The sequence below is a fragment of the Schistosoma haematobium genome, chromosome ZW (assembly GCF_000699445.3).
Source record: "Schistosoma haematobium chromosome ZW, whole genome shotgun sequence".
NCBI classification, from domain to species: Eukaryota; Metazoa; Platyhelminthes; class Trematoda; order Strigeidida; family Schistosomatidae; genus Schistosoma; species Schistosoma haematobium.
In genome coordinates, this window is record NC_067195.1 from 28764501 (window position 1) to 28789704 (window position 25204).

A 25204-nucleotide genomic window follows, 5' to 3' on the forward strand; every position below is an offset into this window, starting at 1 on the left:
GAGATACTATACAAAGCACAGAACATCAATCACACACAATTAGAACAAATACTAATACTGACCGAAAAGTGAAGCCCACTCGTCTCAGTGATTCCAACACTGGTGTTAACGGTAATACTGGACGGAGTAAATTAACAAAACTAGAACCAACAGACTACCATGTGAAATCTGGTGACAAATTCGTTAAAATTACAAGTATGTCTAGAATTAATCAAGTCCCAATTAAGCACATGTCTACGTATCGCAGTTCAAGAATAAAATAATAAAAATGTTGAGCCTTGTTGTCTTTCTATATTTTGGTAAATCAAGGGGAAAGCAAAGCATCCATTACGGTCATCCATCCAGTATGTACAACTTTCTGTACGCAGGTGTAAGCCACACTACTTTTGTTAGGGTCAATAATATTGAAGTGAACGAGAACACAAGTCGGGAAAATCGAATGTATTTGAAACACAAAATTACAGAACATCTTAGTGAAATCTGAGAACCATACAGTAAATGTATAATTTGTAAACTCTCAATCAATCGTCTCAAAATTGACTGCTCCTTTTGCAAATATCAGTCAATCGTCTCAGACTTCATTGTTCTTTCGTTTCCACACCTATCATTCTTTGTTCTCGTTCTCTTTTCTATGATCTTCTTTACCTTCTGCCTCCAGGCATTTCACTTTCGGTTGGTGATACGTACTACTTATCTGTCAACATCAGTAGCACACCGCAACATGAACCGACCGAGGATAAGACGTGCAATCCATTATATTGGAGACTAATTGCTCTAATGACTACGCTAATGCTAATGGTGTAGATGATTAAGCTTCATTAACAGAATTATTAAGAATGCTTAGTATAATGAAATGATTAGGATCTTCTCTTAAACAACAATTTAGTACTAATCATGGGATCCCAAAGTTAATTCAAAGCCTATTTTTTGTACTGTCATCTTCCATATTTATTTAGGCACACCGAAATAATGGTAAGCAGATAAATTTTACCTTACAGTCTTACAACACTAACTTAAGCAATCATAGTTTGTTTTGTAATGATACATTTTCGTCTTTTTTAAGTAACCTACGCAGTATCTACTATTATTGATTTGTACAACTAAAGTGAGCTGTGATTCCTCAAGGTTTGAAGATGGATCTATTCGGTCACACTAGATATAAGAGACTAATTCATACTGGGGAACAACTATGCTTAACCTGTACCTTTGTGTTAACATGTTCTTGTTGGTATCGATATCGCGTTCTCAATAAGCGGTCGAACTTGTATGACTGCATGATGTAACCGCGTAAAACTCATATTAAAAGTTACCAAACAGAAGCATTTAGGCTGCTAAAGGACGCAGATGTACAATCATCTATGGCCTATGTTTTTTAGAAGTGTAATCAATAGTCATGAATAAGTGACGACTACACTTATTACTCATTAACGCTGAACGGAAAGAAACAAGTGCTTCAGAATTATTGGATTAAATGTTAATTTTGAACATTGAAAACTGAATACTCATATTCCTGGTTATACATGGATATTATACAATTAATCTATCCTATTTAACGGAATGGCAATTACACTTCAAAGAAAATCTAAACGTTGAATACTTAGTTAACAGAAACAGAACTTTGTCTCAATAAAGGTTGTACTCCAATCCTGGAAAACTAACCATTAAGATAAAAATGAATTACGTTTCTAATTACAGGCAAAACGATTACTTTGGAGTTGATTTATTTATTTTTTCCTTGTGTTTTGTACAAGTTGCAAAGCGAAAGTAGTGAAATTGTAGCTACCAAGTTCGTGAAAAGGCAAATAAAAGAGAGGTTTGACATAAAAGTTAGTGGTATTTTACATATGTATCAATGATTTACGTTTACTTCAATGTTTGAGAAATAAGATAAAATACAGATTGGTTTTTCATCAAGTCATGTCCAGCATGCTCAATTAGTATTTGCCATAATCGTCCTATAAAACGTGAAATTAATAAACCATTAGTTTTGATAACAAAAGAGGATATTGACGAGGAAAAGTACTTTTATAATTGTAAACAGAACAGTCTGAAAGTGCTACTATATGGGGGCGATCCTATTAAAATAGGACCTGATTTTCGAGTTTTGCACAAATTCTCCAAATCCAAGGCACAATACATGATCCGTTAATGAGATATCTCTACATAATTAGAACAACTATATTTCATAAAAGTCTAGTCTATCAATCCGTAGTGATGGTGAACATTACAATAGATATCCGCAATATTTTCCTTAAAAATTTAAATTAAGATATGGTATTTTCATATACTCAATTTGATTTTGATTATGAACTGATTCATATGCAAAATATGGAACGAAATCCAGAGTAAAACGTAATGTTTTTGAATTTCAACAGAAGCAAGACACTATAGAGGCACTAGGCATCTCTGAAATAGTTACGTCTCAAACCTTTATTAAGGTCAACCTTAGTATAAAATCAACTAAAAAATGGACGACAGAACTGTTCAAAAGTTGTAGCTTTATATTAAGATTTAGATAGTGATTACCCAATCAGATAAAGAGATTTGTTTAAATTAAAAAAGAAAATACACTTAAGCACCCTAGTTTGTACACCGTAGAGTACTTCGGTTAGAAAATTTAAGAAACTTTATTTCTGTCTATATAAATCTTAATAAATATTCGTCTACATTTTTCAAATCAAGTGCCGTTACGAAAGAGATCGACCTCGCGACAGACTTAAAGTTGAATGACAACAAAGGATAGCTTTTGGTGAGCCACATACTTATTTGATTGACGTAATCGATGCAAATTTGAGGGATATGTATATGTTGTGGAACTTTAATAATTATCCGTCCCTGAAATTGGACAAGGATAAAAATGAATTGTCCCTGGTCTGAAGAACTAGTCGATGAAGAAATACTATTTGGATTATAATGAAAATAATTATTATTTATTTACATGATTGTTTGAAGTGACAGTCAGAAAAAATCTAAACTGGGGGATAAATAAGAGTTATTTGAATGATTTTACTTCATTATATATTTTCACGAAGATATTCAATTAGAATTACTTCGATATCACTCTCTACATTAACGAGAATATATTGAATAGTTCATTTAAAAAATTCCACCTTACCTACAGTTACTTTTTCAGAAGAAAGCAACGTATACATTGCATAGATTCTATCACAAAACCCTTTATCACCAAAAGTAAAATATGCCAGTGACTTTTTAGCTTGAAGGCATGCCATCATTTGAAGTATACCTGAAACGTTTAACACACGACGGAGAAAATAATTTAAGGTGGAGAGTAGTTTACCAAAAATCCAAAAAAATTGCTCAACACATATAATATATAAAAGAGTGTTTTTCACATCTTTGAGTATAAGGTGCGTTTTACCAAAACTTAAATAAAAATAGCTCCATGGTAAGCGGTTAGCAATCTACGGTAAATACATTAATTGAAACGATTAGGGTTTAGGGACTGCGCAGTTGTTTAAAGCAAACTCGATACAAATGACACCAACAAAACTTCAGAGAAACTTAACCCGAAAGTCTAAAAGAATCTGTTACGTACATTTCAGTTCTACATCACCTTTAAAAGCACCACATCCCCAATTCCCAGTAGCTACAACTGGAGGTAGTTTTCTTTCAGGAAATAACTCGTCGGTAAACCCACAATATGCCTGTAAACATGAAATAACGAAATCAATGCAAAGAAATAGAACAACATAAAGTTTTCTACTGTCTAAGAAAAAGATTGTGCTAGATATCGAGGAATAAATGAAAAAAGTAAAACTTTGCCAAATCTTTTCCCGTGAATCAGTACATATGCCTGAACACCGATTACCACGACGTGCGATGCTAACCGGTGTTGGAGATGGTTGGAAGAAAGTTAGGGGCGGTCAAACCAAAACGTGGCATCAGTGCTTGAAGTCACTAACTTCTAGTCTGAGCCATGTTGGTAGATGCAGACTACTTGGTTGGGGTCCGCGTGATTATCATAACCAATCGTTGGAGACTCTTGGTGACATGGCTCAGGATCGATCACAATGGCGTCGGTGTATACGCTCTCTGTCTTCTCTTAAACTAAGAGATTAAAATCGCTTCATATCTTTCTTTCTACGAACTAATTCTTTCTTCCTGTACTATATCCTTATTGCAATCTTTCTTTTATATATTACCACCTCTGAATTAACTACTTTTATGAATCCGGTGTTAATCTTGTTGTGTTAATGAGGTATGGCAACTTGGACCGATGCATATATGTGCCTGGTCTGACGTTGTAGCTGACTGACTGATATTTCATTAAATAAGTGGTTTGTGGTATTGTTAAATTTTTCGAACTATAAGCCTGCATTTAAGTTATCCTACAAATGACTCAGTTTTGTACAGGCCGAGATTTCTCATTTATGGTAAGTTGTGGTCATGTAAATGATGTATACAAGCATGTGAGTCTTTAAGTCTGGAACAATACAAGGTGCATCGGTTGACTTTCTTGTGTTCTGGTTGAGGCGTTAGGGACAGAAAAATTTACATCCGCCAATCATATATATACCATAGTAGTGGTGTGAGAATTCGTTATTGACGTAAGGAAAAAACATAACATACTGTCTTCAAAATTCAGTTCGAAAACAAATAATTTGCAGCACACAATGAAAATAACTGATAGTTCACTTCATGAAAACAATCAGACATCCTCCAGTTAACTGACTAATATGTTTTATACTAAACAAAAGGCTGGATAATTCGCCAAACGAAAAAAAAGTGAAACAAATAATAATTACATCAGTTTTTCTTTTTGAAATATGGATTAAAATTTTATTCAAACCACAAAAAGTTAACAGTACATCAATGATGCATCAAATAATCAAACAGTTAGTCCATACTAATCTATACAAGCCTATTTTCAGATGATAGGTGATGGTGTACTATTAAACCCAGTTATGGAGAACAGTAAATAGACTGCTCTAAAATCAAACATGCTACGTTCTTTAGATAAGCAATGTTATAACAACTAAAAAAAAAAGTTTTTTCAACCGAGATTATTACAAAATCAAATACAATTTAAATAAAGTGATAAAACCATAATATTACCTTATTTAATTCTCTTAGCATTTCCTCGACATTATACTGTTCCATAGGATTACTGTATTTAGTAGCATCCATTGCTACTACTGCATAATTCCATCTCCCCCACTTATCTCTAGTACAAATCAAGAAGAACTATATTCATAGTATAAATAAGCAATATTGATGAGTAAACTACTATTCAAAAGAACTGAGCTGAGCAAGTACGCTCTTGTAGTTACAGCCTTTCGTCTACAATATAAACTAGATAGAAAAGAAATGTAACTACATTCTAGGTCAGTATGTTGGAAAATTGTGCTAATAACAGTGAAAATCACATATCCAATAAAAGACTATTAGCTTTCTTTATCCTATTATGGGACTTCTCACCATCACTCAGAACTTTTAAGCTGTACTGAAAGCACTTTAATCTTTGGATAACTTAATCATATCCAAGGAATGAATAATCACGCATGTCGCGTTAGGCTAACCGAAGGGTTTTAAGTGAAAGTACAACTTACCTAAATGGTAAGTAATTCGCGTTACAACACAAGTAGATTCAAGGTGAGGACATTAACTAATTGGTCAAATCGTATAGAACCCAATGTGTTTACCCAGAATAAGTGAACTTGAATAGTTGGAAAATGTGGAACAAAATAAATATGATGCAATGGTGGTCTAGCTTAGATCAACTCATGAATTCAAATATTGAAACTACTACAATCTCCACAAATCCCCATTCTGATAACGATTCAAAGGTGTTCTAGAAATGAATATCGTAACTAACTAATAAAGTCAACGAACGTCTAGAGAATCTAACATCCCAAACTGAATTTCAGAAGGTTCAGACATGCTCAGACAATGGAGATCAGGGTAAACTAAATGTTTGTCATTTACAGAAGCTTATAGAAATCTAACTATAAGTTAATAATTGTATCTTACCAAGGACACTGTACTTTTTATATTCTCTTTAAAGACACGTATACTGAAGTTATTTGTCAGTGAACGTTTAGTGATTATAACAGTTAATCTTTTAAACCTTGCATTTTCAATTAACGATCGAATGTATAGGCAAAAGCTAACATTGTTTGGTTGTCAAACTCTTAAACTGAAAGACTAAAATAAGTTTTAGGGATCTAATAACAAACATTTTTATGATAACCCATTTACTAACCGTGTATGAAGACGGGAAATAATCCGACGGATATCTTATATTCTTAATAACTCCCAAGTATCACATCCGGTTGATCAGTATTATGAATGCATGTGAAACTTACCGTTTCATCCCACTATCCGAATGAATAAAATCGCCAGCCCAACAGAAATCATCAGCATAGCCAGAACCTACGGAATACTGTTCAGCACCTTCAATAATAAGTGTCTCATCAAACCCCAGACGCTCGACAAATAAGCAACTGACCAACAATTCTGGTCGTAAAGCAAACATAATTTCTTCTTGTACACATCCACTATTTAAAACACCACCACCGAGATAACTGTTGGCGAAATCAACCTAAAACATTTGAACATTTGTGAAGTTATTAATATTATGAATATAAATCCTTGAAAAGCAGTGTCAAAAAGATGGATATTAAAAATAACATTATTATAATGCAAAAGATAAAAGCAATAATCGTGAAATCGTCCCCTCGATTTAAACAGCAAAGAACTTATGTGTTAGTAATCGTAAAACAATCTGTATTAATGCACAAGGTCAGATCAAATGATTTGATTAAATTGAACAAAAGATAAGTATTAGTAATTGTAAGTGAAAGATACGAGATGAAAACAGAGTCGGTAACTTGATATGGTATCATCAACAGCAATGTTTTATTTAACATAGATTTATTCAAACACCTGTACACTAACACCTCACTTACTGCTACAGTGATAATCTTTCTTCAAAATTAAAGGAATCAAACGCAATAAATGGTGAGGGCAGAATTAAAACATAACTTTTACACAAGGATGTACGACTAAATCAATAGAAACATTTCTCTGTCGTATGTTATTTCTATTCAAGTAACTATTTCATTCGGTCAAACGGATAAATTATGGATCAGTGGTCGTGTAAACCGACCTAGAGCTTTCATGACATAAGCTCCGCTCGAAATATTATTAATGGCAAAAGCGTGTATTCACCAATTTGCATGGTGAATACGACTCACGTGATTGTTTTCCAAAGAAATCATCTGAGTGATTTATTTATCAACTAAAGGCCCTGGTATGGCCTAGGGTGAAGAGCGTCAGCTACATCTATCAAAATGCTCACACGGTCACGCATACACAGCCACTGCCACTGCAGTCTCACTCGCTGTCCTCCCGTGGCGAGGATGTTGTTTATAAAACCGAAAGGACGAAAGTCCGGCGTTTAACACGGTTCGCGTACAACTAGGGGAGTTGGAAAGCCCTAATTCTAAAAAAATGGTACACATGGACTCATACTTTTATTTTTTTGTCAGTGGTTGTCACTATTTATTTGAACGTTGTTTGATTATCATTTCTACTCTTTCACTTTAGCCTATTCCTTTACTATCATGCCGAAAAGAATGCGCACTTACTTTAAGTCAACTCCAGATAGCCAGTCTTTTGGCAAATGCTTTGTTTTGTACATTTCCTAGACGTAATTGTCACAGTCAAGATGCAGAATATGTTAATTTCCCTCAGATCAATTTCTCTCATTTACTGTCAGCAAAAGCCGACAGTAAATTTAATACAAGCAGGTGAGTCTATCCATTATACTAAATCCTAAGTCATCTTCACGATTTACTGTATCTGCTTTTCATGAAACCAGTTAAATCGCAATAATAATTATTAGCAAGCTATTATAGGGATTCGGTTCTCAATGCTATTTTGTAAGAAAATCTAACTGAAGTTAAGATGCTTATGTAAAGCCTAAAATAAGACACTACAAAGCAAACATGATTGCTTTCATTTTCGTCACTATATTCTTGTTGGTTACCCTTGTATTTATCGACTTAGAATACGCAGATGACATTGTCCTGTTTGGTGAAGACGCTGATAAAATGCAGTCTTTTGGTAGCACTAAGCAACAATGCCAAAATGTTTGAGATTCGCTTCTCCCCCTCTAAATGCAAGTTTTTGCTTCAGGACTGGTCTGCGTCAGCACCTGAACTAAGGATAGGGAGTGAAGTAGTTGAACGCGTCGACAACTTCACTTATTTCGGAAGTCTGATCAGCCCTAATGGGTTGGTGTCTGACGAACTCTCAGCACGGATTCGAAAAGCTCGCTTGGCTTTTGCCAACATACGTCACCTATGGCGAAGGCGAGATATCCGTCTATCAATTGAGGGACGAGTATACTGCGCGGCAGTCCGTTCTGTTTTAATTTACGGCAGCGAAACCTGGCCATTAAGAGTATAAGATACTCGTAAGCTACTAGTATTTGACCACAGATGCCTCAGAGATATTGCTCGTATCTGCTGAGATCACCGAGTAAGTAATAGTGCGGTTAGACGCAGACTATTAGGGAATGATGGTAAATCAGTTGATGAGGTTGTGAATCTTCATCGAATGAGATGGTTGGGCCACGTGTTACGTATGCCTGAACTCCGATTACCACGACGTGCGATGCTAACCGGTGTTGGAGATGGTTGGAAGAAAGTTAGGGCGGTCAAACCAAAACGTGGCATCAGTGCTTGAAGTCACTAACTTCTAGTCTGAGCCATGTTGGTAGATGCAGACTACTTGGTTGGGGTCCGCGTGATTATCATAACCAATCGTTGGAGACTCTTGGTGACATGGCTCAGGATCGATCACAATGGCGTCGGTGTATACACTCTCTGTCTTCTCTTAAACTAAGAGATTAAAATCGCTTCATATCTTTCTTTCTACGAACTAATTCTTTCTTCCTGTACTATATCCTTATTGCAATCTTTCTTTTATATATTACCACCTCTGAATTAACTACTTTTATGAATCCGGTGTTAATCTTGTTGTGTTAATGAGGTATGGCAACTTGGACCGATGCATATATGTGCCTGGTCTGACATTGTAGCTGACTGACTGACTGTACTTCTTGTAGTACACTAGCGGATACTCTAAAATCTTCGTGTGAAACAATATATATATATATATATATATATATATATATATATAAATTTTCCGATATTAGGAATTCAACTGTTAGCGAAACTATCTCGGAAAAAGATGGACATATTATTCACGCTCAATCCAGGAGATTAGATCGATGAGCAGAATACTTTAGGGATCAGTTCAACTGGCCTTCAGCCATATTCCGGTCCCCACGATCCTCTAGTCGACCTGAATGCCAAGTTGATGTAAGTCCTCTAACTCTACGAAGTTAAAAAGCTATATGTAATCTTAAGCAAGGAAGAGAAACAGGCCCTGGGAACTGGACGTAATCACATCTGACTGGTCTCAGTCACTGATTGTGCCAGTCTGTAAGAATGGACAAAAGTCCTCTTGTGACAATCACAGAGGAATCATTTTGACCAATATAGTGTCTAAAATATTAGCTTCAACAATACTTCGACGCCTAAATAAAGCCCGTGAAAAGCAGACTAGAGAAAACTAGGCTGGTTTCCGACCTGGATGTGGCTGTATAAACCAGATATTCACACTACGTTAGGTCCTAGGACATAGACACACATCCAGACGTCCCACAATAGTAGTATTTCTCGACCTTAAGGCGGCATTTGACTCGGTTGATCGTGAGGTTCTATGGCAGTGTTTGTCACTGAAAGGAGTACGAAAGAAGTACATTAACCTTGTAAAGGCTCTCTACTCGGACACAACTGGTCGAGTGAGAGCTTATGGCGAACCGTCATCAGGATTGATTAACTCAAGTGGTGTTCGTCAGGGCTGTCCACTCTCTCCATTCTTTTTTAACTTTGTTATTGACGTGCTTTTAGAGATAACACTTTCCTCATCTGAATTCCTAAGAGTTGGACTTCTCCCGGGATATTTAGTCAGTCAGCTACAACGTAGGACCAAGCACATATATGCATCGGTCTAAGTTGTCATACCTCATTAGCACAGCAAGATGAACACCGGATTCATAGAAGTAGTGACTTTATGGACTAATGCCATGTTTTGATTTGGCTGCCCCTAACCTTCTTCCAACATTAGTAGGCATTACGCGCCATGGTAATCGGAGTTCAGGCATACGTAACACGTGGCCCAACCATCTCATTCGATGAAGATTCACAACCTCATCAACTGATTTACCATCATTCCCTAATAGTCTGCGTCTAACCGCACTATTACTTACTCGGTGATCTCAGCAGATACGAGCAATATCTCTGAGGCATCTGTGGTCAAATACTAGTAGCTTACGAGTATCTTATACTCTTAATGGCCAGGTTTCGCTGCCGTAAATTAAAACAGAACGGACTGCCGCGCAGTATACTCGTCCCTCAATTGATAGACGGATATCTCGCCTTCGCCATAGGTGACGTATGTTGGCAAAAGCCAAGCGAGCTTTTCGAATCCGTGCTGAGAGTTCGTCAGACACCAACCCATTAGGGCTGATCAGACTTCCGAAATAAGTGAAGTTGTCGACGCGTTCAACTACTTCACTCCCTATCCTTAGTTCAGGTGCTGACGCAGACCAGTCCTGAAGCAAAACTTGCATTTAGAGGGGGAGAAGCGAATCTCAAACATTTTGGCATTGTTGCTTAGTGCTACCAAAAGACTGCATTTTATCAGCGTCTTCACCAAACAGGACAATGTCATCTGCGTATTCTAAGTCGATAAGTGGACCTCCTGGTAGGAGATCAATGCCTGAAAATTCAAACGACGAGAACGTTTTTTCCATCAGTAGGTCTATGATGAAGTTTAACAAAGATGGACAGCCGTGACGGTCACCACTTAAGGTTGCGAAATCAGATGACAGTTCGCCATAAGCTCTGACTCGACTAGTAGTGTTCGAGTAAAGAGCCTTCACAAGGTTTACGTAGTTCTAAGGTACGCCTTTCAATGACAGACACTTCCACAGAACCTCTTGGTCTACAGAGTCAAATGCTGCTTGTAGGTCAAGAAAAACTATCATTGTCGGACGCCGATGAGCATGTCTGTGTTCTAAAACCTGATAAATGGTGAATATGTGGTCGATGCAGCCACGACCAGGTCTGAAACCAGCCTAATTTTCTCACTTTTCCAGTTCACGGGTTTTTGTTAGGCGCCCGATAATTATTGAGGCTAGTATCTTAGGTTCTATATTAGTTAACTTCGCTCTCCATCCGTCGCTTCGAAAAGCTTGTTTCACGTGCGTTTACCCGGGGACCCTGTGGCATCTTCGTCTGGTCTTGCTGGTGTTGGTGTCGCATTAAGCGCTAGAGCTGAGATAGCACTGTTCAATTGGATCCCCACTAACAGTCGGTTATGTGCTGTTAGATTAGAAAGTTCCATCAAAGCGAGAAGAAATCGGCGTGAAAAACGATGTCTTTTCGTCATCTCCGCCTATGCCCCGACAGATTGCAGCCCGTATGCAATCAAGAATGAGCTTTACGACCAGTTAACAGTTGTTCTACAGAAAGTGCGTTCGACAGATATTGTAGTACTAGCCGGAGACTTGAATGCTCAGGTCGAGCACAGAAGAGAATCATTTGGGTGGCCAATGGGGACTTGTTGGTCGCAGGACAGATAACGGTGACCGTCTACTGCAACTGTGCACAGACCACAACCTGTTTCTAGCTAGCAATAACTTTCGGCACAGTCATCGCCGATGTTACGACTAAGTATCAAACCGAGCTAGCTTCTAGGCTAGATACCATTCCACCGAAAAGTATAGATGAGCATTGGTCGCAACTTCATGACGTCATGAAAATTGCTAGTAAAGTCCGTTTGCGGCTTCGCGAACCGTCCAGCTCATAAGCACAGGGTTTCTCCAGGCTCCTTACAACTCATCGAAGCCCGTCAGTCTACTTCGGGTGACCGTGAGTTTGACCATAAACGAAGGATGTTACGTAATGAAATCGGGCAAAGCTTGCGTAAGGACCGAGAAGCCTGGTGGTCGGAGTGTGCTAATGAGCCGGAAGCAGCAGCTGCACCTGGTAACTACCGGAAGCTCTTACAACTCATCCGAGCAACTAGCAGCAAGAAGTCTGGAGTGAGTGAAACAATCTACGAGGATGAAGGGATGCCAATCACCAACATCCATCGACGTCTTGGACGATGGGCAGAATTCTTCGAAGGGCAGTTCAACTGGCCTGCTGCTCCGGCAACATTGGTCAGATTGTCCTGCCCTCCATGGCAGGTGACGACTGATCCACCGAATGAGGCGGAAGTCCGCAAGGAACTCCAACTCTTGAAGCGCTACAAATCACCTAGTCCAGATGACTTACCTCCGGCTCTTTTTAAAGATAGTGGTGACTTTCTGGCTAAGGAACTGACTGTGTTATTTACAAAGATCTGGCAATTAGAGAGTGTTCCAACATAATGGAATGAGTCGATACTCGTTCCTATCTCTAAGAAGGGTTCACGTCGTTTCTAAAACAACTATCGGGGAACAAGTCCACTTCCAATCGCGTTTAAACTGTTGGCTTCTGTCATGATTCTTAGGTTGTTCAAAACTCGAGAAAAATTGACTCGAGAGGACAGGCTGGTTTTCGTTCTGGGCGAAGATGTACTGATCATATTTACACCCTCCTACAAATTTTAGAATACATCTATACTTATTACAGGCCAACAATCTGCTATAACAGTGACGGCAGATTAGAGGACGGCGAATTATCGATCGGACCAAAGACGCGCAAACACGTAAGAACGACCTAGGGCTCTGATTGGTCCCGCTTCCCTGTCTAGCCCAGCCAGTTGAGTCCAGAACGCAAGTCTCAGCCTCGGATATGTGAATCGTTATATTTCAAACACACTCTGCTTATATACCAGTCAACCATACCACATCGTACCATAAAATAGAAAATAACATCGTACAATACTGACCAGTAGGAAAATGACACGTTAAATGAATATTGACCAATAGGATGATACCATTTCATGTCCAAGGATAGCATTAGGCTTAACAGAATAATCTTTGGGATATTTTCCTGAATATCCCAACACAATCATAGTGTTTCTTTACATCACGTCCACCTTCGATTCGTTGGATAGGGCTGTTCTCTGAGATTGTCTATTGAAGAAGGATGTGCCTGAGAAGATTGTTAACATATGTAAAGTCCTACATACCAACACCTCAGACAGAGTAAGGGCATACAACCACCTTTCTCAATTGTTCCATTCAAGCAGTGTGGTTAGACAGGGTTTCCCAATCTCACCATTCCTCTTCAACTTTGCCATCGATGACATTCTGGAAACAACCCTGATGTATGTAATTAATGACGGTGTGGATATGTTACCTGGAGAAAGACTTCTCGACCTGGAATATGACGATGATATTGTATTACTGTGCGATAATGCCCAAGCCATACAATCCGTACTTAATCAGTTGGCAATTATTGTCCGTAGGTATGGTATGTGCTTTGCACCTTCGAAGTGCAAAGTACTTCTGCAAGACTGGCAGGATCCTAATCCTGTACTCACCCTGGATAGTGAGCAGATAGTAGTCGAGAAGTTCGCGTATCTGGGTAGCTGCATAAGTGCTGGTAGTGGGGTCAGTGATGAAACCAATCCACGTATAGTGAAAGCCAGAGCGGCTTATGCCAATCTGGGCCATCTTTGGCGCCTTCGTGATATTAGTATGGCTGTAAAAGATCGGATCTACAACGCGTCGGTGAGAGCAGTTCTGCTCTATGCTTGCGAAACCTGGCCTCTCTGAGTTGAGGATGTTAGACGACTCTCTGTGTTTGATCATTGTTGCCCCCGAAAGGTTAATGACATCCAGTGGCAACACCATGTTAGTAATGCAGAGGTCTGGCGTCGTCTGTTCTGGCACAGCGACGATAATTCAATTGGTATCACTATCTTGAAACACCGACTTCGGTGGCTTAGACATGTTCTACGAATGTCGTCTCAGAGAGTTCTACGTCGTGCACTAGTTGACGACGTTGGGACTGGTTGGAATAAAGTGGAAAGGTGGTCAGTCTACGACATGGTGTCGTGACAAGAAAGAAGGATCTACAAGACTGGCTTCTGTTGGTCTTTCGCGACTCCTGGTTGGGGTCCGAGAGATGATACAACACAGTGGTTAGAGTCATTATCACATATGGCTCAGAATAGAAGCCAGTGGCGATCCTGCTGTAACCTTCTTTTACTTTCTTCATAAAAAGTGGTTGTATCTTCCTTAACTGAAAGATTTCTCCCGGTTGTACCTTTCCGTTTCCCCTATTATTATTATTTTTTTCTTTTACGCTCCTCACCTTTCTTTTTCTATTCGAATTCTCATTGTTTTGTGTGGCGCATATATATTCGGTCCCCTCTTGTATCAATATTTATGTGTTCAAATAAATAAATAAAATAAAATGTAGAGTAGCTGGAGACCAGCTGAACTGCTCCTGTTCCACTCATCGTTCTAAACGTCTGGGCTGAGAGCAGATATGAGTGTCGTATTTTTCCGAGATTGTCTCACTTAAGCTTGACTTGTTAATTCCAGTTTCTTTTATTAGTCTGAAAAGCTGTCTTGCATTACCTACAGCCACTGCCTTCTCCATCTCTTTTGCTTTCGTTGCCCGCCACTGCTCACGGTCGTTCATTAGACTTCTGGTTAACCTAGGTCTGATTTGCTTTCGCTCTTCATCGTGTTCAGAGCCTGATGGGATTCACTTGTTGACTTAGAATATGCCGATGACATTGTTCTATTGGTGAGGACGCTGACAAAATGCAGAGTCTTCTGACCACTCTAATCAACAATGCAAGCATGCTCGGCATGCGATTCTCCCCATCGAAATGCAAAATGTTACTTCAGGATCGGGTTGCATCGACACCTAAACGAATGATAGGGAGTGAAGTAGTTGAGCGTGTCGATCGCTTCACTTATCTTGGGAGTCGCATCATCTTTTGTAGTCTGGTATGTGACGAAATCTCAGCACGGATACAAAAGGCTCGACTAGCTTTTGCCAACTTGCGTCATTTATGGCGTAGGCGAGATATCCGTCTACTAACCAAAGGACGGGTTTACTGCGCAGCAGTTCGTTCCGTCCTGCTTTATGGCAGTGAAACATGGCCGGTAAGAGTTGAGGATATTCATACGTTACTAGTATTCGATCATAGTTGTCTTCGAAGAATTCCTCGTACATCCTGGGACTACGGAGTTGTTAGGAAACAGATACTAGGTAAGGATAGCAAATCGATTGGTAAAGTAGTGAAACTTTATCAGTTGAGATGGCTGAGACACGTGTTACGTATGCCCAATCACCGACTGCTCCGCTGAGCGATGTTTTATGGTGTAGGAGTAGGTTGGAAGAAAGCTAGGGTCGACTAGACCGAAACGTGGCACGAATCCATGAAATTGAGCGACACACCCAGCATTATCTTCAGTGAGTTACTATCTCACAACAGACCCAGTTGAATTCCATTGGTCACTGCTTCTCGCTAGAAGCGCTCGCGCGCGAGACTGGTAGGTCCTGTGTTCGAATCTCGCGAGGCGGGATCGCGTGCGCTGCTGAGAAGTCCCACAGTAGGACGAAACGGCCGTCCAGTGCTTCCAGGTTTTCCACTGTGGTCTTGCTTCAACTGACTCATGACCTTAACTATTCAGATTACTATAATATCCACAAAACCCCTTCTGATAAAAAATTAGTTGATGAAGCAAATTAATGGAAACAACCATGTATGACGAAATCGATACTCTAGTGACAGAACGGAAATACGATATTTTGTTCATAAAAATGGAACGGGTTAGGAGTTTAGTACATTAATAATCCTATATAAAGACGCTTGATTTCGGCGAGATCTAGGTATCTGTAATGAAATTCACAGGTCACATAGATTTCATATAAACGACTACAAGATGATTGTATGAAAAAATTTCTTAATGGCTGATCTAAGTGGCAACATAAGATACATCCTAGCATAAAAAACAATACAAAACTAAACTCAATACAAAATAGGTTTAATAAACGACACATAACAAACTTGTAAGGTGTTTGGACCAGCATCAGTAATTGATCCTGTGGCATTGACATGTAAACGCAACTGATCAAATGTTAATTCGCTCCTCGACCAATCTGGTGACAAATTACCTAGACAGCGTCTTGTAAATGTAACTGATCCTGTAGGAAACTTTTGAAGAACACGATGAAAATAGTGTAAGATGCAACGTAGCTTTTCAATTTTGACATGAAGTGTCCTAAAATTAAACCACAATATGATCGAAAGTAGTATTCAGTATTGATATGAACTCTTATCACAACTCAGCCACCCATTACATAGTATAAATTAGACACTTTACTTCACACGACAAGTCCTCAAATCAAAACACGAACATGAGCGTAATTATATCTCAAATAAACAAGGTTGAATGGAAGTCAGTCAGTCAGCAACAACGTAGAACTTCGTACGTACGTACATCAGTTCAAGTTGCCATACGACATGAGCACAGAGATACTATTGTCGATTCAAATCCCGTAGTGGTAGAGGTAGTAAAATTATAAGCAGTAATCGGAAACATTAGGGTTTGAAGATGTTATTCAATGAGTATAATACAGTGAAATAAATTTAGAAAGAGGAAAAAAGGGACATGAAGAATTCAGAAGATTAGAATTTGGAAGAACTTAAAGAGTGGATGCATCTGCGCCACTGCAAACGATTATGAGCCATGTCATCCAGGGTCTCTAACCATCGGTTTCTATCATCTCGCGGTCCCCGACCAGGTATTCTACACCTACCAACATGCCTCAGTCCACTTGTCAGTGACTTAACGGATTTGTGTCACGTTTCGGTCTAGTCGACCCTAGCTTTCTTCCAACCTACTCCTACACCATAAAACATCGCTCAGCGGAGCAGTCGGTGATTGGGCATACGTAACACGTGTCTCAGCCATCTCAACTGATAAAGTTTCACTACTTTACCAATCGATTTGCTATCCTTACCTAGTATCTGTTTCCTAACAGCTCCGTAGTCCCAGGATGTACGAGGAATTCTTCGAAGACAACTATGATCGAATACTAGTAACGTATGAATATCCTCAACTCTTACCGGCCATGTTTCACTGCCATAAAGCAGGACGGAACGAACTGCTGCGCAGTAAACCCGTCCTTTGGTTAGTAGACGGATATCTCGCCTACGCCATAAATGACGCAAGTTGGCAAAAGCTAGTCGAGCCTTTTGTATCCGTGCTGAGATTTCGTCACATACCAGACTACAAAAGATGATGCGACTCCCAAGATAAGTGAAGCGATCGACACGCTCAACTACTTCACTCCCTATCATTCGTTTAGGTGTCGATGCAACCCGATCCTGAAGTAACATTTTGCATTTCGATGGGGAGAATCGCATGCCGAGCATGCTTGCATTGTTGATTAGAGTGGTCAGAAGACTCTGCATTTTGTCAGCGTCCTCACCAATAGAACAATGTCATCGGCATATTCTAAGTCAACAAGTGAATCCCATCAGGCTCTGAACACGATGAAGAGCGAAAGCAAATCAGACCTAGGTTAACCAGAAGTCTAATGAACGACCGTGAGCAGTGGCGGGCAACGAAAGCAAAAGAGATGGAGAAGGCAGTGGCTGTAGGTAATGCAAGACAGCTTTTCAGACTAATAAAAGAAACTGGAATTAACAAGTCAAGCTTAAGTGAGACAATCTCGGAAAAATACGACACTCATATCTGCTCTCAGCCCAGACGTTTAGAACGATGAGTGGAACAGGAGCAGTTCAGCTGGTCTCCAGCTACTCTACATTTTATTTTATTTATTTATTTGAACACATAAATATTGATACAAGAGGGGACCGAATATATATGCGCCACACAAAACAATGAGAATTCGAATAGAAAAAGAAAGGTGAGGAGCGTAAAAGAAAAAAATAATAATAGGGAAACGGAAAGGTACAACCGGGAGAAATCTTTCAGTTAAGGAAGATACAACCACTTTTTATGAAGAAAGTAAAAGAAGGTTACAGCAGGATCGCCACTGGCTTCTATTCTGAGCCATATGTGATAATGACTCTAACCACTGTGTTGTATCATCTCTCGGACCCCAACCAGGGAGTCGCGAAAGACCAACAGAAGCCAGTCTTGTAGATCCTTCTTTCTTGTCACGACACCATGTCGTAGACTGACCACCTTTCCACTTTATTCCAACCAGTCCCAGCGTCGTCAACTAGTGCACGACGTAGAACTCTCTGAGACGACATTCGTAGAACATGTCTAAGCCACCGAAGTCGGTGTTTCAAGATAGTGATACCAATTGAATTATCGTCGCTGTGCCAGAACAGACGACGCCAGACCTCTGCATTACTAACATGGTGTTGCCACTGGATGTCATTAACCTTTCGGGGGCAACAATGATCAAACACAGAGAGTCGTCTAACATCCTCAACTCAGAGAGGCCAGGTTTCGCAAGCATAGAGCAGAACTGCTCTCACCGACGCGTTGTAGATCCGATCTTTTACAGCCATACTAATATCACGAAGGCGCCAAAGATGGCCCAGATTGGCATAAGCCGCTCTGGCTTTCACTATACGTGGATTGGTTTCATCACTGACCCCACTACCAGCACTTATGCAGCTACCCAGATACGCGAACTTCTCGACTACTATCTGCTCACTATCCAGGGTGAGTACAGGATTAGGATCCTGCCAGTCTTGCAGAAGTACTTTGCACTTCGAAGGTGCAAAGCACATACCATACCTACGGACAATAATTGCCAACTGATTAAGTACGGATTGTATGGCTTGGGCATTATCGCACAGTAATACAATATCATCGTCATATTCCAGGTCGAGAAGTCTTTCTCCAGGTAACATATCCACACCGTCATTAATTACATACATCAGGGTTGTTTCCAGAATGTCATCGATGGCAAAGTTGAAGAGGAATGGTGAGATTGGGAAACCCTGTCTAACCACACTGCTTGAATGGAACAATTGAGAAAGGTGGTTGTATGCCCTTACTCTGTCTGAGGTGTTGGTATGTAGGACTTTACATATGTTAACAATCTTCTCAGGCACATCCTTCTTCAATAGACAATCTCAGAGAACAGCCCTATCCAACGAATCGAAGGTGGACGTGATGTAAAGAAACACTATGATTGTGTTGGGATATTCAGGAAAATATCCCAAAGATTATTCTGTTAAGCCTAATGCTATCCTTGGACATGAAATGGTATCATCCTATTGGTCAATATTCATTTAACGTGTCATTTTCCTACTGGTCAGTATTGTACGATGTTATTTTCTATTTTATGGTACGATGTGGTATGGTTGACTGGTATATAAGCAGAGTGTGTTTGAAATATAACGATTCACATATCCGAGGCTGAGACTTGCGTTCTGGACTCAACTGGCTGGGCTAGACAGGGAAGCGGGACCAATCAGAGCCCTAGGTCGTTCTTACGTGTTTGCGCGTCTTTGGTCCGATCGATAATTCGCCGTCCTCTAATCTGCCGTCACTGTTATAGCAGATTGTTGGCCTGTAATAAGTATAGATGTATTCTAAAATTTGTAGGAGGGTGTAAATATGATCAGTACATCTTCGCCCAGAACGAAAACCAGCCTGTCCTCTCGAGTCAATTTTTCTCGAGTTTTGAACAACCTAAGAATCATGACAGAAGCCAACAGTTTAAACGCGATTGGAAGTGGACTTGTTCCCCGATAGTTGTTTTAGAAACGACGTGAACCCTTCTTAGAGATAGGAACGAGTATCGACTCATTCCATTATGTTGGAACACTCTCTAATTGCCAGATCTTTGTAAATAACACAGTCAGTTCCTTAGCCAGAAAGTCACCACTATCTTTAAAAAGAGCCGGAGGTAAGTCATCTGGACTAGGTGATTTGTAGCGCTTCAAGAGTTGGAGTTCCTTGCGGACTTCCGCCTCATTCGGTGGATCAGTCGTCACCTGCCATGGAGGGCAGGACAATCTGACCAATGTTGCCGGAGCAGCAGGCCAGTTGAACTGCCCTTCGAAGAATTCTGCCCATCGTCCAAGACGTCGATGGATGTTGGTGATTGGCATCCCTTCATCCTCGTAGATTGTTTCACTCACTCCAGACTTCTTGCTGCTAGTTGCTCGGATGAGTTGTAAGAGCTTCCGGTAGTTACCAGGTGCAGCTGCTGCTTCCGGCTCATTAGCACACTCCGACCACCAGGCTTCTCGGTCCTTACGCAAGCTTTGCCCGATTTCATTACGTAACATCCTTCGTTTATGGTCAAACTCACGGTCACCCGAAGTAGACTGACGGGCTTCGATGAGTTGTAAGGAGCCTGGAGAAACCCTGTGCTTATGAGCTGGACGGTTCGCGAAGCCGCAAACGGACTTTACTAGCAATTTTCATGACGTCATGAAGTTGCGACCAATGCTCATCTATACTTTTCGGTGGAATGGTATCTAGCCTAGAAGCTAGCTCGGTTTGATACTTAGTCGTAACATCGGCGATGACTGTGCCGAAAGTTATTGCTAGCTAGAAACAGGTTGTGGTCTGTGCACAGTTGCAGTAGACGGTCACCGTTATCTGTCCTGCGACCAACAAGTCCCCATTGGCCACCCAAATGATTCTCTTCTGTGCTCGACCTGAGCATTCAAGTCTCCGGCTAGTACTACAATATCTGTCGAACGCACTTTCTGTAGAACAACTGTTAACTGGTCGTAAAGCTCATTCTTGATTGCATACGGGCTGCAATCTGTCGGGGCATAGGCGGAGATGACGAAAAGACATCGTTTTTCACGCCGATTTCTTCTCGCTTTGATGGAACTTTCTAATCTAACAGCACATAACCGACTGTTAGTGGGGATCCAATTGAACAGTGCTATCTCAGCTCTAGCGCTTAATGCGACACCAACACCAGCAAGACCAGACGAAGATGCCACAGGGTCCCCGGGTAAACGCACGTGAAACAAGCTTTTCGAAGCGACGGATGGAGAGCGAAGTTAACTAATATAGAACCTAAGATACTAGCCTCAATAATTATCGGGCGCCTAACAAAAACCCGTGAACTGGAAAAGTGAGAAAATTAGGCTGGTTTCAGACCTGGTCGTGGCTGCATCGACCACATATTCACCATTTATCAGGTTTTAGAACACAGACATGCTCATCGGCGTCCGACAATGATAGTTTTTCTTGACCTACAAGCAGCATTTGACTCTGTAGACCAAGAGGTTCTGTGGAAGTGTCTGTCATTGAAAGGCGTACCTTAGAACTACGTAAACCTTGTGAAGGCTCTTTACTCGAACACTACTAGTCGAGTCAGAGCTTATGGCGAACTGTCATCTGATTTCGCAACCTTAAGTGGTGACCGTCACGGCTGTCCATCTTTGTTAAACTTCATCATAGACCTACTGATGGAAAAACGTTCTCGTCGTTTGAATTTTCAGGCATTGATCTCCTACCAGGAGGTCCACTTATCGACTTAGAATACGCAGATGACATTGTCCTGTTTGGTGAAGACGCTGATAAAATGCAGTCTTTTGGTAGCACTAAGCAACAATGCCAAAATGTTTGAGATTCGCTTCTCCCCCTCTAAATGCAAGTTTTGCTTCAGGACTGGTCTGCGTCAGCACCTGAACTAAGGATAGGGAGTGAAGTAGTTGAACGCGTCGACAACTTCACTTATTTCGGAAGTCTGATCAGCCCTAATGGGTTGGTGTCTGACGAAATCTCAGCACGGATTCGAAAAGCTCGCTTGGCTTTTGCCAACATACGTCACCTATGGCGAAGGCGAGATATCCGTCTATCAATTGAGGGACGAGTATACTGCGCGGCAGTCCGTTCTGTTTTAATTTACGGCAGCGAAACCTGGCCATTAAGAGTATAAGATACTCGTAAGCTACTAGTATTTGACCACAGATGCCTCAGAGATATTGCTCGTATCTGCTGAGATCACCGAGTAAGTAATAGTGCGGTTAGACGCAGACTATTAGGGAATGATGGTAAATCAGTTGATGAGGTTGTGAATCTTCATCGAATGAGATGGTTGGGCCACGTGTTACGTATGCCTGAACTCCGATTACCATGGCGCGTAATGCCTACTAATGTTGGAAGAAGGGTAGGGGCAGCCAAATCAAAACATGGCATTAGTCCATAAAGTCACTACTTCTATGAATCCGGTGTTCATCTTGCTGTGCTAATGAGGTATGGCAACTTAGACCGATGCATATATGTGCTTGGTCCTACGTTGTAGCTGACTGACTAAATATCCCGGGAGAAGTCCAACTCTTAGGAATTCAGATGAGGAAAGTGTTATCTCTAAAAGCACGTCAATAACAAAGTTAAAAAGAATGGAGAGAGTGGACAGCCCTGACGAACACCACTTGAGTTAATCAATCCTGATGACGGTTCGCCATAAGCTCTCACTCGACCAGTTGTGTCCGAGTAGAGAGCCTTTACAAGGTTAATGTACTTCTTTCGTACTCCTTTCAGTGACAAACACTGCCATAGAACCTCACGATCAACCGAGTCAAATGCCGCCTTAAGGTCGAGAAATACTACTATTGTGGGACGTCTGGATGTGTGTCTATGTCCTAGGACCTAACGTAGTGTGAATATCTGGTTTATACAGCCACATCCAGGTCGGAAACCAGCCTAGTTTTCTCTAGTCTGCTTTTCACGGGCTTTATTTAGGCGTCGAAGTATTGTTGAAGCTAATATTTTAGACACTATATTGGTCAAAATGATTCCTCTGTGATTGTCACAAGAGGACTTTTGTCCATTCTTACAGACTGGCACAATCAGTGACTGAGACCAGTCAGATGTGATTACGTCCAGTTCCCAGGGCCTGTTTCTCTTCCTTGCTTAAGATTACATATAGCTTTTTTAACTTCGTAGAGTTAGAGGACTTACATCAACTTGGCATTCAGGTCGACTAGAGGATCGTGGGGGACCGGAATATGGCTGAAGGCCAGTTGAACTGATCCCTAAAGTATTCTGCTCATCGATCTAATCTCCTGGATTGAGCGTGAATAATATGTCCATCTTTTTCCGAGATAGTTTCGCTAACAGTTGAATTCCTAATATCGGAAAATTTATATATATATATATATATATATATATATATATATATATTGTTTCACACGAAGATTTTAGAGTATCCGCTAGTGTACTACAAGAAGTACAGTCAGTCAGTCAGCTACAATGTCAGACCAGGCACATATATGCATCGGTCCAAGTTGCCATACCTCATTAACACAACAAGATTAACACCGGATTCATAAAAGTAGTTAATTCAGAGGTGGTAATATATAAAAGAAAGATTGCAATAAGGATATAGTACAGGAAGAAAGAATTAGTTCGTAGAAAGAAAGATATGAAGCGATTTTAATCTCTTAGTTTAAGAGAAGACAGAGAGTGTATACACCGACGCCATTGTGATCGATCCTGAGCCATGTCACCAAGAGTCTCCAACGATTGGTTATGATAATCACGCGGACCCCAACCAAGTAGTCTGCATCTACCAACATGGCTCAGACTAGAAGTTAGTGACTTCAAGCACTGATGCCACGTTTTGGTTTGACCGCCCCTAACTTTCTTCCAACCATCTCCAACACCGGTTAGCATCGCACGTCGTGGTAATCGGAGTTCAGGCATACGTAACACGTGGCCCAACCATCTCATTCGATGAAGATTCACAACCTCATCAACTGATTTACCATCATTCCCTAATAGTCTGCGTCTAACCGCACTATTACTTACTCGGTGATCTCAGCAGATACGAGCAATATCTCTGAGGCATCTGTGGTCAAATACTAGTAGCTTACGAGTATCTTATACTCTTAATGGCCAGGTTTCGCTGCCGTAAATTAAAACAGAACGGACTGCCGCGCAGTATACTCGTCCCTCAATTGATAGACGGATATCTCGCCTTCGCCATAGGTGACGTATGTTGGCAAAAGCCAAGCGAGCTTTTCGAATCCGTGCTGAGAGTTCGTCAGACACCAACCCATTAGGGCTGATCAGACTTCCGAAATAAGTGAAGTTGTCGACGCGTTCAACTACTTCACTCCCTATCCTTAGTTCAGGTGCTGACGCAGACCAGTCCTGAAGCAAAAACTTGCATTTAGAGGGGGAGAAGCGAATCTCAAACATTTTGGCATTGTTGCTTAGTGCTACCAAAAGACTGCATTTTATCAGCGTCTTCACCAAACAGGACAATGTCATCTGCGTATTCTAAGTCGATAAATACAAGGGTAACCAACAAGAATATAGTGACGAAAATGAAAGCAATCATGTTTGCTTTGTAGTGTCTTATTTTAGGCTTTACATAAGCATCTTAACTTCAGTTAGATTTTCTTACAAAATAGCATTGAGAACCGAATCCCTATAATAGCTTGCTAATAATTATTATTGCGATTTAACTGGTTTCATGAAAAGCAGATACAGTAAATCGTGAAGATGACTTAGGATTTAGTATAATGGATAGACTCACCTGCTTGTATTAAATTTACTGTCGGCTTTTGCTGACAGTAAATGAGAGAAATTGATCTGAGGGAAATTAACATATTCTGCATCTTGACTGTGACAATTACGTCTAGGAAATGTACAAAACAAAGCATTTGCCAAAAGACTGGCTATCTGGAGTTGACTTAAAGTAAGTGCGCATTCTTTTCGGCATGATAGTAAAGGAATAGGCTAAAGTGAAAGAGTAGAAATGATAATCAAACAACGTTCAAATAAATAGTGACAACCACTGGCAAAAAAATAAAAGTATGAGAATATATGTGCGCATCTACAACATGTGACTTTGGAGGTGTGAAATTTTGTTGACTAGATTTATTTTTCTGACCGTGTAGAAGGGAAATAAAGGTCGATGAAAGCTGACGTATGACATGATAAATATTCCTGTCTGCAAAACTGGCTACCCGAACTGAATGGCAAATTAAAGAACTAAGGACCAAATATACCCGATAAGAAAGATAAAAAACATTTTCAGAGAACTAAAATACCACATTTTGTCATTTATTTAAACACAAATATTGGTACAAGGAGGCACCAAATATATGTGCGCCACACAGCATTCGATTTGTGTAAGGGCTGGGATACTACCCAGATGCCTACACTTTAAACCTTTGACCCGAAGGTCTAATCTACGAGACGGTGGAGCAACGTTAGGAGATGCAGTCCCAC

General features: G+C 40.4%; 1 protein-coding gene across 6 annotated transcripts in view; it reads right to left on the reverse strand.

Moving 5' to 3' along the window:
• Positions 1-1338: 1338 nt before the first annotated feature.
• MS3_00003213 (uncharacterized protein) overlaps positions 1339-25204 on the reverse strand; it is a 31561-nt gene continuing 7695 nt past the window's right edge. The window contains exons 8-14 of one of the 6 annotated variants that reach the window (XM_051210941.1): positions 24507-24709; positions 16063-16276; positions 6327-6562; positions 5077-5185; positions 3557-3665; positions 3116-3244; positions 1339-1955 (exon numbers count right to left, since the gene is read on the reverse strand). In XM_051210941.1, coding sequence (XP_051070965.1) covers positions 1864-1955; positions 3116-3244; positions 3557-3665; positions 5077-5185; positions 6327-6562; positions 16063-16276; positions 24507-24709 — 1092 coding nt within the window. In that variant the 3' untranslated portion in view covers positions 1339-1863. Of the gene's footprint in view, positions 6563-15349; positions 16277-24506; positions 24710-25204 lie in introns of those variants that run through there. The other 5 variants (XM_051210946.1, XM_051210945.1, XM_051210944.1 and 2 more) reach the window with 5 other exon arrangements.